Here is a 15,375-nt window from a genome sequence, read left to right on the forward strand (position 1 = left end):
GTTATTATTAAGTGTGGTCGAAGACATGAATTATTTTTCTATTGTATTGTATTTAGATGCTTGTTTGTTTCATAATTCAGTCATGTGATAAAAAGATTACTGTTTTCATTTAAAAAGAATTCGGGTCTCATGGGTCTCGCGGGTCTACTAGCTCCATTTCGTATTCGGGGTGGGACGGGTCCGAACAATATTTAACCGGAGTGGGGAGGGTAGTGGGTCAAAGTTTTCTTCATGAAGCGGGTCTTGGGTTTAGTCATACCCGTCCCATACCCGTCTGATTAACATCTCTAATGACACTAACCTATTAGATATATACCTCATTGGTGAGCACAGAAGTGCGTACGATTAAGCATAGTAAACTATATTTATTTATTTGTGTAGTTTATAATACATGTATCAAATTAGGGGTGTCAATTCGGGTGGGTCGGGTTGGGTCGGGTTGAGCAATAGTACTATTCAAAAATTGTTCAACTCGAACCCAACCCGAATCAACCCGTATAATCCGATTATGAATATTTTTTAAATTTTTTTAAAGAAAATTAAATAAAATTCAAAAAAAGAATAATATTTTAATTTAAATACATAATAATAAAATATCTCATATATATGATTTAATTTGAAAGTCTAATGGTAGGAAAATAAAATATATTTACTAAATAAAATAAACAATTGTTTAAAAAGTAAAAATTTTCAAAATAAATATTAAATTATGAAAATTTATGATTTAAATATACAAAAAATATTTTTTCAAACATATAATATATAAAAATGTAGGCAATATTTATTAATTATATTTTTTAAAAAAAATTAAATTTTCGGGTAAAATCTAGGCAATATTTATTAATTATATTTTTCTAAAAAAAAATTAAAATTTTCGGGTCAACCCGGACCCAACCCGATCATTTTTTGTGTCAGCTATCGGGTCCAACCCAATCTGACCCGAACCCGAAAACCCCAAACACAAACCTGATTTTTTTTCGAGTTGGTGAGTCATGTCTGATTTTGACATCCCTACATCAAATAGTTATAACATTGTGAGGTAGAATTGAGTTCTCACAACCGATCGAAAAATCAACTAAGCCAATTAATGTATACAATAGACAATAAACGGAATGGGAGCCAAAAAAATGTTACTAATAAATCCTTTACATATCAAGAAATAATAAAATCATAAAATATATGTCCTCCAACTTATCCTGTTTTCCTATTTATTAATCTAAAACACTAAACACGTGTTTTAAGGCAAATTGCATATCACCAACTCAGAAAACACAAAAATTACCCATCAACAATAATTGACAACAACAACAATTTAAGAATACATGTATATAATTTGCTAGACGCTAGTCGGACACTAGATCAACGCCTTTAACTCTTATGCATATTCCGGTTCATAATAACAAGTAATAAATCAATTATTAATGATAAAGAATAGAGAATATATATGTTTAATATTTTAGTTATTGGAATTAGATCCATTTATAAATTAATGGACTTTTCTAATAATTTTTCCAAAATTTAAAAAATTAATATATTTTTCTTTTTTCTCTTTCCCCGCCACTAATTATTGTCATTGTTATTCATTATCTTCTTCTCCTTTCTTTTCTCCAATTTCCATCGTTCATCATGCCTAGAATCTCATCGGCTATATAAGTTCCAGAAAACGGCCGTCGCCAAAATCTTCGCCCTTCTCTGTCAATTCGATCGGCGCAGCCGAAGTCCTACTACCCTAAGGCCTCCTAGGCTGGCCGGTGCTAGTCGGTCGTCGCCTTAGGGCGCAATTTAGAACACTGACCAGCTATATTTAATAGCTTAAATGAAGTAAATTTTTAAGTTTTATGCTGAGTTTAAAAACAAATGTTGTCACTTAAAAATATTTTTATTAAAAAAAAGAAGAAGTGGTTTTGTCTTTAGATAAATGCTGAAAAATATTTTTGTTTTTATTTTTAAATAAAAGTATAAGCACAAGCTCAAAAACCAAAAATTGTAGTTTTTAGAAACACTATTTTAAGCATTTTTCTTTAAAAAAAAAACAGTTTTTGTAATCTAAGGTCGAATGTTTTTAATGAAATAAATTTCAGAAAATTCGAAAAACGATATACTTTGAGCACATTTGAAACCAAATGATCATAAGAGCACTTTTTCTGACCCTAATGCGATGAAATATAATAACCTTACAACGAAAAATCGTTGTTTAGATTTTCAGATTCTTTATTTGGCTGGTGAATTATTATTCCATTCTATTTTCTGTGAGGATTAATTACAGAGAACTGATAAAAATTAGCAACGACAAACCCTAAAACTTCCTTTCATTATTCGGCTAAGACAAAATGATGTACTACTTTGTCTTTTTGTTTGGCTTCTTCTTCAGATTCTGTCAAAGCTTATTTTCCTTTTGTTTACGTTTCCCTTTCCATTAAAATTTTACCACATTGACATGTTAAGGTGATTTCTTTGTGTGTGTGTGTGTGTGTGTCTATATATATATAGATATTAGCATGTAGAAAAAATCCTATCTTTATCCAGTAATTATCATGAAAGCAAAATTTCACAAAATTAATATTGTACATGAAACAAAGAGTCACCTGAATACGGGACTGGAATATATTCTTATATCTATCAATTTTTTTTATTATTCGTATTACATATTTATATCTTTCGATCATCCAATATCATGTATCAGACAGTATAGTTTGTCGGAATGACACCATTGAGGTTCAAACTTTGCTCTCAAGACAACATAAATCCATATACTATTTTCTTACTTAAAATTTGTAGTTTAACTGATAATAATTCAATCAAAATTCGAATTTGTCATGGACGACGAAGGGAAAGAGCCACCAAATAAATGTAGGACCAACTCCATGAGATTGCATTGGTTTATGGGTTGTGTTCCGTTGGGACGACAACAAATGAAATATGCATTCATGTATTAGTTTCGAATTGAGTTTTTTACTATACAACCTGAGGTAGGAAACGAAACATGGGTGTGCTAAGTGCTGTTGAAGGAATTTGCGTCAGGAACCATCTATTGCGCTGCGTGGTTAGGCTGTGAGGAGCAGTCTGTAAAACTCGGTGGATATAACCCGACAACACTCTGGTCAAGGAGGTAAACTGTTCATATGAATATGATATATATGCTGAAAACTTTACGTAGCTGCATGTTTTGAGGCTATACGCCTTTAAAGAACATGCTCGATAGGTAAAAACAATGCCACATACCATAAGGATATTTTTGGAAATTTTAAAAAAATTGAAGAGTTAAAACAAAGATTTGAGGGGATGAGGAGTGAAGAGAAAGTTCAGAATTAAGATGGGAAGTGATTGCCAAGTTACCCTTGTTTGGAAGACTTGAAACTGAGAGAGATTATTCACAATAGTATTTTTCAGATTGTTTAGAGAGATTGTGTATCATTTTGTAGCATTTTTATAGTAGCTATTCAACGTTTGAATAAAAACTCTTTCATCCGATGAAAGTACCTATACCAAAAATAGACTTGTTATTTGTTTTATGCCCAAAATAATAGTGAGCAATAAATAGTCTTGTTCGGTTTAATAAATAAAGTGTACTTATTCAATGCCTCATAAATAGACATTATCTAACATTTAGAACACATAATTGGATACGGGCCACTGGAAGTATTTCCTTCATATGCATAGTCTACTGAATTTTATTGATCCAACGGAGTTGTTTTCTATTTATTGTTGATGTCGTCTGTTATACAAAACAATTTTCTATTGGTTTTTCTTAATCTTAAAAGACAATACATTACAGGAACTAAAAAGTCCTAACATATGTGGTGGCAGAAACTAGGGGTGGACAATGATTGGTGATTCAGTTTTTCAGTTTAAGATTTGTGAAATAACGTCTCAGGACACCCACAATGGGGTGTTAAATAGACATTATAATGTATATTTAACACCCCCTCTTAGTTGTGAGTGAACATTATTTGTGAATTAACGTCTTAGAGCACCCACATTGGGGTGATAAATAGGCATTATAACGTTTTATATATAACGTCTTAGAGCACCCACATAGCGCCCGTTTAACATCCCCTCTCCATTGTGAGTGGGCTTTCAGGAAAGAGAGGGGCGTTCTTTTTTAAAAAAAATTTATCTTTTTTTCATATTTTTTTAATTTTTTATTTATTTTTTAACGGTTTTTTTTTTTGGATTTTTTAATTATTTTTTTAACTTTTTAAATTAAATTCGAATTAAATTTTAAAAAATACAAAAAAAATTTAACGGCTAGTTAAATGTTAGTTTGAAATCTTTTCTATAAATATCCACCAATGTGTACACATATTTTTCAATATGAAAAAATTTTAAGATGATTGAGTGGACTGTCAGATCCATAAATAATGAATTTTAATTTTAAAAGAAATGTGGGTGAAAGAGATGTTATAATAAATATATGTCAGTGGATCTCACGATTTTTTATGAGTGTTATAACACCTACTATTGCGGATGCCCTTATCCGATAACCAACACATTTTATTACGTCTTGAGTTGGTTTTATATTATTATGGTTAATTTTATACCGTCCGTCTATGTGATTTTAGAGTCAAATTAAATTAATTTATTATATATCATTCTAAAAAGTGTAAAATAATCATTTAGTTTCGACTTACATAATTTTCATTCGAATTTTCGGAGTGACAATTATATAAATTGATTATTGAATTCTTTTATTTTAATTAATTTTTTAATATAATATTAAATTATCTAAATTTTATTATTACAGATTTGTTAGTTATAAACTAATTAAACTATTTTTAAATATATAAATATTTTATTAAAAAATTTTATTTAGTGAAGTTAATTAGTGGCACAAATTTAATTAATTAAAAATATATAAACAGATACAATAATTTATATTTGAGTTATTAAGATTACCCCAAATATAAATAAAATATTTATTTTCTTAAAGTACAATTTAATCGGTCGATTTGGTTTACATAAAATCATAACCAATCCATAATGATTTTGATCAACAAACGGAATAGTGCAGCTTTTCATTCACCTGTATATTCAGGCTTCCGTCTCTCCGCAAACGCTGCCAAGCCTTCCAAACGATCCTTGGTGTGCAAGAGCTGTTCATAGCAATTCTCCTCCAATTCCAAAGCAGAGACCATGTCTACCTCGAATCCCCCATTGATGGCTCGTTTCGCCATCCGTATTGCCAATGGTCCCTGTAATAAGATATGGCTTGCATGAGAAAACAAGGCTATAATAACTACTTCAGAATAAACCATAAAAAATTCTGTGTCCAGCAAAAATTATACAACATGAAGAATGAGCGCACAGGCAGCGGCGCTCCTCTCGACTAAATTCCCAAGTCAGGGTTGAGAAGACGTTATGCTGAAGCAATATGCTCCTTGAGACACAGACAGAATGGATGTCCATATTCAAGAAGCAAAGTGTAGCTAAATAGGGAAAGAATGACAGAAATGCAGGCACTACGCCACGCCTCTGCAAGATGTCAGTGCCATGACAAACGTGCTTGAGCCAAACTCATTCCTTGCCATATGATTTACTTTAAAATGCCTTGCAGAAGAATCTTTAGGCCGATCCCATTGACGAAAAAGATTTGGGCCAAAGTTTGATAATGTAATATTTCTTCTCTATAAAAAAAAATTTAAAATCTGACTTGAGTAAATTACCTTCTGAATTATATCCCGAGCAATTCCAAGAGCCTTTAAATGAGCTTCGCCAGAAGAGACACAGTAATTGACAAGTCCTGCAAAGAAACTACATTTAGTATTAATCATCTTTATTTTCCGAGTTCCAAAAGAACTAACCAGATACTAGTACTAAATTACCACCCTAAGAAGTGGGTATTGTAGTAAAAGTAGGAGGAAGAAAACAAGTAGATGAAGAGCCATCAGCTAGCAGTACGTTAAAGAAATTTGAGAAGGCATTCTATCAACTTCAAGGGGCCAATGCTGGAATCAGATTTCAATATCTTCTCTTTTTCCTTACTCCTATGGATTAGCAGTAGCACCAAATTAAATTTTTTCAACTCCATCACGCGGGAAGAGGGAATTTGTTAAAGAGTTCAGTGCACGATCTCAGATTTCGCATCTTGAAGAAAAATACAGAGCATAGAAACTCCAGTAACACAAACCGATGGAAACAGCATCCCTGCCAGTAATCTTTCGGCCAGTAAAAATAAGATCCTTCGCGATTGATTTTCCAACCAATCTAGAAAGTCGTTGTGTTCCTCCAGCCCTGAAATACGTTAAATTTTTATTAATTAGATGAGTCTCGAATGCACATCTCTGTAATCACCATACTACAGAGGGTATTTTAAATTCACAACTCAACAATGTTTTCATGTGAACATCTGTGTGTAGTGTGATATTAAATAAAACTATCCTAATTGATAATTCAGTATTAGCTCTTCATGGGAAACATTCATATCACTATAAGATAGAATGTAGAAAATATATTAGCATAAAACGAGAGAGTTTGTTCTTTAAAAAAATGGGAGAGCGTGAGTCAGGGCAACGGCACACCCGGGTATAATGGCAAGTCCTGTTTCTGGTAGTCCCAACACTGTATCTTCCACTATCATATTTATCAACAACTCCAAGTTAGAAACACTTCAGCCCGGAAAAGATCAAGTATGCTCGACTAAGAAGATGCTTCTAACCACATATCCGAAGATCACAAGATAATGCCATTTCCAGCCCACCACCCAAAGCTGCACCTTCAATGACAGCTATTGTGGGTACATTCAGTTCCTGAGAATAGTCATCTCTAAACTCAGAAGTTTCAAGGAGGCAAGGCAAAAACTCAAATGTCATTCTAAGATCCAAGTGGCTAGAAGGCATTCAATGTGTCTATATATAAATATGAAGCATAACTCACCACAAAGGATTAAGTACAGGTACATACCTCCAAAAGAGAAAATGTTGAGCGTAGCCTGTGTACAAAATCCTTTATTTCAGATGAACTCATAGTTTTTCTTTCCTGCAAACCCATCACCATTGAAAACAAGTCAAGAAAGTGAACCACATACAGAGACAAAAGAGAAAAAACAATGAAGCCATTTAAAAGCATAAGACCCACATCTAAGGCAAAGTAAAGTCATTCAACATACAAGAACAGACAAATATATGGAGAGAAAGTAAACAAATGCGAGCAGAAATGGGCCCCACCATATTTAACCAAACAATGACAGTTGAAGTAAACATCATGAGACATACAAAGAAATATGAAGCTCTGTACTAACTCTCACATAGAACAATAAGAGTTTTACGACAGACACCCATAGGATGATATGAAAGGAGTCACTGGCACGGTTCCAGAGGTACTTGTGCTGTATGTCTGACAATCAACCAAGTCATAAAACTTGAATTGTCATGCTATTAATACTAGTATCAATATCGGTATGGATTGGCGAAAATAGTAGAACTAATGAACTCAAATGTAGTGGTTCTTTTTTGCGTACAAGGCACATTTTTTGATACCATGATGGGAAAAAATCAAGTTTCTTACATAATAATGAAAGAAAAAGAAAATTTAGTGACTTAAGGGTTGGTGGTTAAAATTAGCATCATGAACAGTTAAGGGAAAATCAACAATTGTGACATATACGGACACATTAGCATTTGGTTTGCTGTCGTTGAGCCACCAAACTAAAATTTCTACTCTCTAAATAAAATGAGTGTAATGGAGAATATCAACAGGGAACGGGAGATTTATTTCTTTCGAAGAAAAACAAATGAAAGGGAGATTTGTTTTATTAGAAATAAATAAAATACTACAACAGCTTTAGCATGCAAGAAGAAATAAACAATCAAGAGGAATAACTATGAAATGTAAAATTTAATATTACCAAACTCTGATTCAACGGGTTTCCACTATTCAATTGTATCACTGATTATCGGTTAACATATTATTTATCCATGCAGTTACAAGCAATTAACCTTAGAATCATAGGGATAGCCGCTAAATCCTAGTATTTTTCGAATTTAATTGACCAAACTCAGCATCCAGTCAAACCTTATCGATAATCAATTGGGCACGATAGCGTTTCATATTGATTAAAAATAACATTTTCGTTTTATGAAAACAGTTAACCCTAAAATCTAATCAAGATAGTTACAATTGATAAATTTAGTTTCGTCGATTTATTTAGACTAAATATGTTATGATAGCACAACACACCTAATTTAGTGCTACTCATGTACCAATCGTTCATGACAATTACGAATCACTGAATTCATGGATAGCTGTAGAAAATTATTTACCAAATTAAATTATCAGATTAAATCAACATACAACTTTCATATGAATAAATCATAAACTAACAAATACTTGAACAAAACAAGAATATTTAATTAATACGCAAAAATCTCACAGTGAAAAATTGTAATAGTTGAAATATCCCTTGAATCAGAAATAAAAACTAATCCTAGAATTGTGGAGAGAAGATGAGAAATTTCTTGTTTTCCACATTGAAGAGAGAAGATGAAGAAGAGAGAATTCTAAAGATAAAAACAAAAACTAGAATAAAACCTATAATAATAGGAAGAGATTAGGTTTATCAATAAGGAAACTAGAGTTTTATAATAAAACTCTATCAAATTTTTTCTTATCTCAATAATAAATCTCTCTCCAAAAGTCTTCAATGAATTATATATAACAATTAGGACTCTTAAAATATGGTATTATCATCATAATTTTCGAGCTCTATATGCAGTCACAAGGCAACCGCGAAGCAGTTACAAGGCGTGGCCACACCTTGTTCCAGAACTTCTTCTGTTTTTGCCCTTATTTCACAGCTTCATCTAAGCAACTTCAAATGTAAAAAAAAAAAAAATCACTTTTCTAGCCCAATTTGTTCTAAGACAATAAAACTTCCTTCTACAACAAAATAACACAAAAGCGTATCAACTAAACACGTCGGAGGTGAAAACAATGAGAAATTTGATAACAAAAATATGAACTATTATGATCATATCAGCATTCTACCAACAAAATTCTTGGAATCATTTAGAATCTTATGGTCCCAGGTTAAGGTTGGGTCATCCTACAAAGCCATATGCCCATATCCACAGTTTACTACCACGCTATCACCTCACAGACCTCACAGCACGTGACTTGGGAGCAAATCCGGACACTCAGACAAAAAGGACCAGCAATAACTCAGGATAAAGAATGAGACTTCAATACTACTCATCTAAAGGATTGTCAATGTTCATTTATGCTGGAGACTACAGGAACAAAACTTAACTTCATGTGCTTAATTATTTGATGCCACTATGGTGTAAGTTTATTTGAAACCTCGATACTTATCACAATAACTGACACTATTTTTTTTGGTAAACATTCAAAAACCTTCCTTGTCAACTCTAACCCAAATCTTTGTTTCCATTCACAAGGAATATTTCAAAATGGGTGGTTGTTCCATAATTATGATGCTATGGCTCAATCATTTACATACGGCTGGACCACCTTTCGAACTGGTGAACCAATTGTACAGTACAAAAAGCTGTCCATTCTTTTAACATTTCTTTCGGAATATAAAATCATTTCACTAAACATTAAATGTTTGGTTCATTTTTTATCCATCTTGTTTATAAAGTTCAAGAAAGATGACATGGTTTATGATTGAATGGCTGATGGCACTCATAATTTATACTTCAAGTGGCATTTTAACCTTCAAATCAGCACCAGCACAAAACACTTTGGGAACTGAACTGCTGATCATCAACACTTTGGCTGTATTATCTTTATTTACAGCATCAAATGTATACTCCAATCTCTTCAGCATATCCCTTCCAATTGCATTTTTCGTTTCAGGCCTCTCCAAAGTAAGCTCAAAAATTCCTGCAAGCAAACGGCTGCTTTGAGACTGTAGCAGCACAACAGAGCAGCCCAAACAAAAGATCCAAAAGCAAAATATCTGTCTGATACATAATAACGAACATCCGTCATGCTTTACATATAAGGATTCTTGGCAAAGTTCTACCGCTTGCAACCACCGGCGCCCCTCCGAACAGAAAGTGGTCAAATATTTATATATAAGGTTTCTTTCCATTGCATTCATCGTAATTCCGGGAACTGATAGCCACCTCTCAAACTTGCAGGTTTTCCTGAAATCTTAATTTGATTTATCCAGGAAAAAAAAGTATCATCCCTTTTTAAATTCTTCTTGAATTCAGTTGCCTTCTTTGCAAGCGATTGAGCCTCTTCGTTTTGGTATTGCGACTAGAAACAAAGCAGCGAGAAAACTACAGACAGAAAGTGAATCAAGCCATTTGATGATATAGACCATTGATAGTCAAAAGCTCACTTTAGCTCAATTTGTTGACTAAAAAGTTCAAACTTCATTCTCTCAAAGTACAGTCCACAATTTTCTGAGAAAGAAATCCTGCTACATCAGCTAAACTCGCGATTGGGTCCATTAAATCTGGTAGAAATTGACTTCAAAAAGAAAATCAAGAAGCAACATTTTAAAAACACTTGAAAATCTTAATGATCAAGTGCTAAAGCCCGTATATCTGTACATAATATAAAATTCATTTTAATGTTAATTCAGTCACAATTCTATTTTATTGGAAAAATACTACTAATTCAGCCGCAATTTTTCGGCACTGGGTTTAATTTCAATTGATATTTGTATTTAATTAAAAAGCAATTCATAGCTTTAAGGGTATAAAACCGATAGGCAAATAATTCATTGTCGAACTTGGATTCCTTCCATAACCAACGGTCAAATAACAATAGATTAGAAATCTTACCAGAATCAGAATCAGTAAATTTCTGCAATTTCAAGGACTCGGAAGCCGACCGCAGCAGGAGGGTTCGAATGCTAGTAAATCTGAACAGCTGTGGAGTTGAATTGTAAGCCTTCAGATTATTCAATGTTTTGGCGATGGAAGCAAAGGCTGACATTATAACTTCTGCAGTTGAATTAAAAATAGTAGTTGTAAGTATTGTGCTAAGTGTTGAGGTTTCAACTTTCAAGTAAACTAACACAATGGTGGAATTAAATAATTAAGCGCATGAGGATAAGTTTTGTTCCAGTAGTCTCCAGAATAAATAAACATTAACAATCCTTTAGATGAGTAGTATTAAAATCTATCATTCTTTATGAGTTATTCGCTCTGGTGCTTATAATCAGTTACAATTTTATTTATTTAAATGAATTAAACATAATTCAATGTAGTATCTTGACATAATCAATATTATAAAGGAAAAAAATAATGCAATCAGAACTTTCTAAAATCTTATGCTCAACAATCAGTATAATAAATTTCAAGGCCGCCATAGTATGTGCTTGAAATCAGAAATTTCACATCTACTAGAAAATCTAATTAACTGTGACATCTATAAGCAAAAAATTAAAAAAAAAAAAAAAAAAAAACCANAAAATCACTCGCCTTGTTTTCTTAGATGGAGAAAAGTCGAATGGCAACCGCGGGAATAAAAACGCCTTGAGAATCCTTGCTTAGATCAAATTTTCGGAAGAAAAATTCAGCTCCTCCTAACCCTAGCAGCCTCCTCTCCCTCTCTTCTCTCGCTAATTCTCTTTCTTTTTTCTTTTTTTTTTCTACAACGACCGATTCTCTCGTTTTTTCTTTACGCAATTTTTGTTTTACTTTTTTTTATTTTTTATTATATTACTTATTAATTAATTAATTTTTTTTAAAATAATATTATTATTCATTATTTTTCATATAATATTATGTTTTTCAACTTATTAGTGGACAATATAATCATGAATTTTTTGTATATTGATTGTTTATGCATGGATGATAATATTATTATTATTATTATTATATTAGAACTTCATTCTAAATAAATATTTTTTAAAATATTCAAAAAATAATTATCTAATTTTAAAATTTTGATAGACAAATAATATATGATATTTTAAGATCTTTTTTTATTGGTTTTATTGGAAATAGTTTAACTCAATCAATGTATCAAATTCAATGATAAATAATTCAATTTGATGGCATGATTGTTATTCATATTTGAATATGATCTCAAATNTCAGTGATTAAGGTTCAGAGTTACAGTCAGAGTTATGTATATATCAAAAAGGATGATGACCTATCAACAAGGACATCCATATTCATGAACATATTTGGAACATGTTACCGCTGACAATTGTAGATATGAATATATCAGTTGACATGACTATGAAGATAAAGAAAAACATCTTATTTTAGATCATACAAGAAAACTGATAGTTTTTTTTTTTTACAAAGCCTTCCAAGACCAATTGAAAAATCAGCACACCCCGATATATCATCATCATATCAGTTCAAGGATTATATTTGTACTTAGAAGTTTTCTGTGTATTTGTAATTGAAAGTATGAAGTCTTACTTCTCAAAGCTCTTTTGATCAGAGTTTTACTTAGAGTTTCAGTCAGACAATATTTAAGTCTTACTGAAGTAGGTGATTTCAAACTGCTTATAATTAGCAAACTCTTTTAGTACAAACTATTTGCAAGAAAGAAGAAGTAACGTATGATTATTGAATTCTTCGAATATCCAGAAACAATATCGTAATTAGATTACCTTTCTCCTTTATTTTTCCCAACCGTCTTCACCCATTTCTACTCATTTGTTCAACTATTTTTAGTAAGCCTAATTCCGCACATGTCAAGTGATTGACATGCTGAAAACTCTACTGACAAGAACCAAGTTTCACTGTTGCTAACTCAATCGAAATATATTTTTGGCTAAATTATTCACCTCCTCTAAATTTTAGCTTCGATCCTAGCAAGTGGTATCAGAGGGGTTCATTATTGTCCCTGAACAAAATATAATTTGTGGCATCATTCAGTAAGATTCCCATGTTCTCCAAAAAAATTTTTCCTAATTGGAAGAACGAGATGTAAGATCATTTAACTGCTCAAGACGATGTTATGTGGTTCGTCATCACATATGGACTAATGAAAATATTTAAAGAAAATACAGCTATAGCCATTGCTGAAGGTGCTCCTCAAATGCTGGAAAAATCAAAGAATGAATGGACGAATGATGATAAAAAGAAAGAAAATCTTGACAATGTAGCTAAATATATTCTGTACAAAATTTTTGACAAAAACACATTTACCAAAATCAAAATGTGCAAAACTGCAACAAAAATGTGGGAAAAATTGATTTAGCTATGCGACGAAAATGAGCAGACCAAATAAAACAAGCTTTCCGTGGCTATACAAAATTTTGACAATATCAAGATGAAGCCTAGATAATCTGTCTTATTTTGATGAAAGAGTTGGTGGAATTATGATTGAACTCTGTGAACTTGAAAAGTATATAACAGCCGAGAAGTATCTTGAAGGTAATGAGAAGACTTTCAAAAGAATAGGATATCAAGACTATAGTAATGCTTGAATCCAAGGATTTAAGCAAGATGGAACTCCATGAATTGTTTGCATACTTAAAAACTTATGATTTCGAGTTGCAAATCAGAGAGGAAGATCGGTCTACCTCTTAGCCAACTTAGGCTCCAACTGCTGTGAAACTAGAACCATTAGTTTGGAATGAAAAATCAGCCGAACAATTGAGCAATGATACCATGTCATTATTTGTAAAGAAGTTTGGCAAGTTTATGAGATATAGTCAAGACAATTTCCAAAGTTATGACCGAAGAAATTGCCAAAATAGGGAGTCAACTAAGGACTCTAATGCGTGCTTTAGCTGTGGAAAGACTGGCCATTTCATAGTAGATTGCCCCAAACCAAGAAAGGATGATAGGAGTTCATTGAAAAGGGCAAGAAATCGTTTGACAAAAGAAGATCAAAAGATGGAAGAAATAATTTAAGGATAAGCATGATCAAAAGGTGTTGATAGCTGAGGAAAGCATGTCAAAATGGTCTAACTCAAACTCTGAGCTATATAAATCAGAAGACCCAAGCAGTTCCGGTGATGATGAGGAACTAAGTGCTTAATGGCTAATAACGATGAGCTAGAATTTACCAGTGAATATGTATTTGACTTTTCAGCCCAACTGATTTTTCACGAGAAGAAATTGTCAAAGCATTTTATGACACGGTCAATTAGTACCTAAGATTTTCTCAATTAATCGAGGAAATTAAGGCTAAGCAAAGTAACTTGCCAGACAACAGAAATGAAATTGATTGGGAACAATATAGTGAAATGTTAATTCTGAAGGCAGAGATTGCTAAACTGAAAATTGAGAATCAGAGAATACATGTTGAAAACCAGAAAGTTAAATCTGAGAATATGAAGCTAATTGAACTAGTTTCATCCTGTAATAAGTCTTCAATTACTTTTAAGAAAAATGCAAGAGCTACAAAAACCTGTTGGAGACAAACCTGTTGAATGAAAAGTGTTCGACCTATAAAAATTATTACTTTATATGTCAAAAGAATTACTTTTCATGGCAAAAGTATTATTTTTTGTAAGTCATTTTATGAAAAAATATTGTGTAATAAATGTTAATTTTAGTGAAAAATATTATTTTTATATCAAAAATATATTGTGCAATATATGCTGATTTGAGTGAAAAATAATATTTTTCACTGTAAGTATGGACCGTGTGAGAACCTGAAATTCCAGCAGTAGTTAACATTTTGCAGCAGCTAACAATGTTCCAGCAGCTACTAATATTTCAGAAGCTGGTATTTTTCCAGCAGACATGTATTTTTCCAACAGACAGAATCCAGCAGCAGAAGAATTCAGTAGCGAGATTCCAGCAGATAGCTATTGATTCTGCTTATGACTTGTAACTAAAGTATTTAACATGGAATAAAGGCTGTTAATGGCACATCATGGCAGATTATGGCCATTAATAGAGAGTCCAACAGTCAGAATTTGGCTTATAAATAACACCCTCAAATATCTGAAATTGTTGCTACACAAATATTGAGTTATCACTTGAAATTTGAGCTAAGAAAGTGCCTATTTTCGAGCAGTAGAATCCAGTAGCGAGAACAAGCTGATTTCAGACTTTCAACCAAAACTCTCTAGCAGATTTCTGTAAGTGGGCTTATGTATAAATATCTTGAAATCAGTTAGATAATTTCTGTTTTAAAGCAAAGTTTCTATATGTTTGATTTCTGATATATGATTTTTGAAGCACTGAAACCTAGTGAACTAATGGTAGGAATATATATTCTGAAACATTCCTGAATTCTGAATTTCTGATTTCTGGTCTCACCCCTTAAAGGAGAGAACATATAGAGGACTGATATCAGTTTAGCCATTAAATTCACGAACGTACTCAGTGCTTGCTTGCTAAGACTTTGTATTCTGATTTCTGTTCTGAAATTTGTTATTCATGAAACTGATTCCTGTTCTGAAAATAAGATTTTTCTGTACATTATTGTATTACCGTTTCTGTTAAAAATGGTTTTGAAAACTGGGAGTTATTCCCACCC

General features: G+C 32.2%; 1 protein-coding gene across 3 annotated transcripts; it reads right to left on the bottom strand.

The window, feature by feature from the left end:
• Positions 1 to 4,902: 4,902 nt before the first annotated feature.
• LOC140968427 (probable enoyl-CoA hydratase 2, mitochondrial) lies at positions 4,903 to 11,579 on the bottom strand. 3 transcript variants are annotated; one of them, XM_073429364.1, is made up of 9 exons: positions 11,397 to 11,579; positions 10,755 to 10,916; positions 9,671 to 9,840; positions 6,901 to 6,975; positions 6,656 to 6,746; positions 6,519 to 6,570; positions 6,128 to 6,231; positions 5,664 to 5,740; positions 4,903 to 5,192 (listed from the first exon to the last, which is right to left on the bottom strand). In XM_073429364.1, the coding sequence occupies exons 2-9, from the start codon at positions 10,906 to 10,908 to the stop codon at positions 5,016 to 5,018; spliced, it is 900 nt and encodes a 299-aa protein (XP_073285465.1). In that variant the 5' UTR covers positions 10,909 to 10,916; positions 11,397 to 11,579; the 3' UTR covers positions 4,903 to 5,015. The 3 variants fall into 3 exon arrangements, with proteins under 3 accessions (XP_073285465.1, XP_073285467.1, XP_073285466.1); XM_073429366.1 differs by having other exon boundaries at positions 10,755 to 10,940; XM_073429365.1 differs by having other exon boundaries at positions 11,382 to 11,579.
• Between the last annotated feature and the right edge of the window lie 3,796 nt (positions 11,580 to 15,375).

Source organism: Primulina huaijiensis, unplaced genomic scaffold, assembly GCF_012295235.1.
Source record: "Primulina huaijiensis isolate GDHJ02 unplaced genomic scaffold, ASM1229523v2 scaffold37185, whole genome shotgun sequence".
NCBI classification, from domain to species: Eukaryota; Viridiplantae; Streptophyta; class Magnoliopsida; order Lamiales; family Gesneriaceae; genus Primulina; species Primulina huaijiensis.